Source organism: Urocitellus parryii, chromosome 7 (assembly GCF_045843805.1).
Source record: "Urocitellus parryii isolate mUroPar1 chromosome 7, mUroPar1.hap1, whole genome shotgun sequence".
NCBI classification, from domain to species: domain Eukaryota; kingdom Metazoa; phylum Chordata; class Mammalia; order Rodentia; family Sciuridae; genus Urocitellus; species Urocitellus parryii.
The window spans coordinates 60,558,454-60,561,645 of record NC_135537.1 but is presented as its reverse complement, the minus strand read 5'-3'; the positions used below and the strand labels follow the sequence as shown (position 1 = coordinate 60,561,645).

The window sequence follows — 3,192 nt, the reverse complement described above, 5'->3', positions numbered from 1 at the left end:
GGTAATATCTCTTGCCCAGAGCCTAAGTTTAAACTTGTGATCGCCCAGTAACAATTGAGAAATGGGACTTTTACTCACGGTTATTTAAATAATAAAATGGCCACTACAGAGTTGGGAGCTTCCTTCTATGATCCTTTCTTCCCAAGTCTCATCCTATAGCATATTTATGAATTAATCAAGTATAGGTCTAATAACTGAGTATGTTTAATCATACATGGAAGAAATAGACATGGAGAATGAAGGAAGAAAAGAACTAGAGTGAGATATCTTCTAAGAGTCTAGAATAGAAGAGTAACAACCTCCAAATTGATTCGTGTTCCTTCTGTTTCTCTTCACTCCAGACAGAGGGGTCTTTCTAAAACATAGTGCTGAGGGCTGGGGTTGTGGCTCAGAGGTAGAGCACTTGCCTTGCATATGTGAGGCACTGGGTTAGATCGTCAGCACCACGTAAAAATAAATAAAGATATTGTATCCATCTGCAACTAAAAAATTTTTAAAACAAACAAAAAAACCACATAGCACTGATTAAAAAAATTTAATGGTTTTTATTATGCTTGTAGAGTTATGCAATCATCACTACAATCAATTTTAGAACATTTTCCCATCCCAAAAGAAACCCATACCCTTTAACTTTTACCTCCCAATCTTCCCATCCACCTACCCAGCTCTAAGCAACCACCAAATGTTTTCTGTTTCTACAGAAAACCCTATTCTGAACATTTCATATAAAGGGAATCATATACTCTGTGGTCTTCCATGACTGGCTTCTTTCCAATTAGCATAATGTTTTCAAAGGTCATGCAGCTGTAGTACTCATTCCTTTTTATGGCTAAATAATATTCCACTGTACAATTATACCACATTTACCCATTCTTCAGTCAATGGATGTGTTTTTTCCCCCTTACCTTTTGGCTATTATGAATATTGCTGATATAACCATTAATTTATAATTTTATATGCCTTTTTCCCATTTCTCTTTGGTATATATCTAGAAGTGAAATTGCTAGGGCATGTAGTAACTCTATTTAAATTTCTGAGAAATTGTCACACTCTTTTCCAAAATGGCTGCATCACGTATTTTTCCACCAGCTGTGTATGAGGATTTTTTAAAATTCTTTTTTAGTTGTAGATGGATACAATATCTTTATTTTATTTGTTTATTTTTTTACGTGGTGCTGAGAATTGAACCCAGTGCCTCATACATGCTAGGTGAGCACTCTACCACTGAGTCACAACCCCAGTACCTGAGGATTCTAATTTTACATATTCATGTCAACGCTTGTTATTATCTGTCTTTTTTTATTATAGTCAAACTAATGGGTACGAAGTGCTATTATGCTTCTGGTTTGCATTTCCCATGTGCCTAATGATGTTGAACATCTTTTCTTTTGCTTATTGGTCATATGTATGCCTTCTTTGGAGATATATCTATCTATTCAGATCCTTGGTCCACTTTTAATTTTTTTTTTGCTAATGACTAGAATATTCCATATTCTTTTTTTTCTTGTTATTCTCTTAGATATACATGACAGTAGAATGTATTATACATACATGAAGTGTAACTTATTCTAATTAGGATCCCATTACCGTGGTTGGATGTGAAGTTTCATTGGTGGTGTATTCAATACGAACATAGGAAAGTTATGTAGAATATTACATATTCTTGATGCAAGTCCCTTATTAGATATATGATTTGCAAATATTTTTTCCCATCTATGTTTTGTCTTTTCACTGTTTTGATGGTAGCCTTTGAAGCACCACATTCTCTAATTCTGAAGAGGTTCAATTTGTCTATGATTTTTTTTCTTTCTTTGCTTGTGCTTCTGTTGTCGCATCTAAGAAACCATTGCCAAATCCAAGAACAGGAAGATTTCCTCCTGTGTTTTTCAGCTCTTACATTTAAATCTTTGATTCATTTCACGTTAGTTTTTTTCCTATGGTATAAGGTAAAGTCCAACTTCATTCTTTTCATGTGGATATCCAATTGCCTCAGCAACATTTGTTTAAAATATTATTTACTCTATTGAATTGTTTTGGTGCCCTTGTCAAAAAGCAACTAAACATAAATTTGAGGACTTATTTCTAGATTCTTAATTTTATTTCATTGATCTGTGTGCCAGCACCCAACCATCCCAACTGCTTATGGCTTTGCAGTACATTTTAAAATTGGAAAAGGCGAATCTTCCAGTATTGTTCAAGATTGTTTGGCTATTCTGTGTCTTTTGACTTTTCGTATGAATTTTTGAGTCAGCTTTTCATTTCTATAAAGAATTAAGTTGGAATCCTATTAAGGAATCTGTTGGTTAATTTGGGGAGTATTATCATCTTTTTTTTTTTTTTTTTGCTACCATGCAACAAAACTTTATTAACATTTTGGACAGGTTCAGCTATTACTGAAACTGGTAATTTCTAAACTTATATTGGGGCAGATGGCTATGTGCAGCATACGACGATCACTGTGCACCATGAATGCAGACAGAAGAATTAACAGCCACCCCTCAGAAGAAGAACCAGGTGCAGGGTGGACTCTTTCTGGATGTTGTAGTCAGCATCTTCCAGCTGCTCGCCTGCAAAGATGAGCCTCTGCAGGTCATGGGGGATGCCTTCTTTATCCTGGATCCTGGCCTTCACATTCTCAATGGTGTCACTGGGCTCCACCTCCAGGGTGATGGTCTTGCCAGTCAGGGTTTTCACAAAGATCTGCATTTTGTCCAGGTCCAGAACTCTTCAGGCCAGTACCTGTTATCAAACGCGAAGAGGCCGCCAAACACCAGTCACCGGGATCCAGCTGTAAAACAACACACCATCACTCCACAGAGCCACTTGGTACTGAACCTTATCCATCTTAACAATATTAAGTTTTCTGTGAACATGCGATGTCTTTCCATTTCCTAGATCTTTTTCAACTTTTTTTTAGAAAATTGTAATTTTCAGAGTAAAAGTCTTTCACTTCCCTTGTTAAATTTATTCCTAAATATTTAATTCTTTTTAATGCTGTTGCAAGTGGAACTTCTTACTTAATGTCATATTTAGATCGTTCATTGAAAGCGTACAGAACTACAGTTGTTTTTGCATATTAACTTTTTATCCTACAACCTTGTTAAACTCACTTATTAGTTCCAGTAGTTGTGTAGGAGGTATTCCTTTGAATTTTTGGTATAAAAGATTATGTCATCTGCAAACAATGATAGT

The 3,192-nt window shown here is 35.5% G+C and overlaps 1 protein-coding gene across 1 annotated transcript; it reads right to left on the bottom strand.

Moving 5' to 3' along the window:
- Positions 1 to 2,484: 2,484 nt before the first annotated feature.
- LOC144255980 (ubiquitin-like) lies at positions 2,485 to 2,706 on the bottom strand. Its single transcript, XM_077801150.1, has one exon. The coding sequence runs from the start codon at positions 2,704 to 2,706 to the stop codon at positions 2,485 to 2,487; it is 222 nt and encodes a 73-aa protein (XP_077657276.1).
- Positions 2,707 to 3,192: the final 486 nt, after the last annotated feature.

What these genes read in the sequence shown, in the direction of transcription:
- LOC144255980 (XM_077801150.1), bottom strand. Translation starts at nt 2,706, where the DNA reads ATGCAGATCTTTGTGAAAACCCTGACTGGCAAGACCATCACCCTGGAG.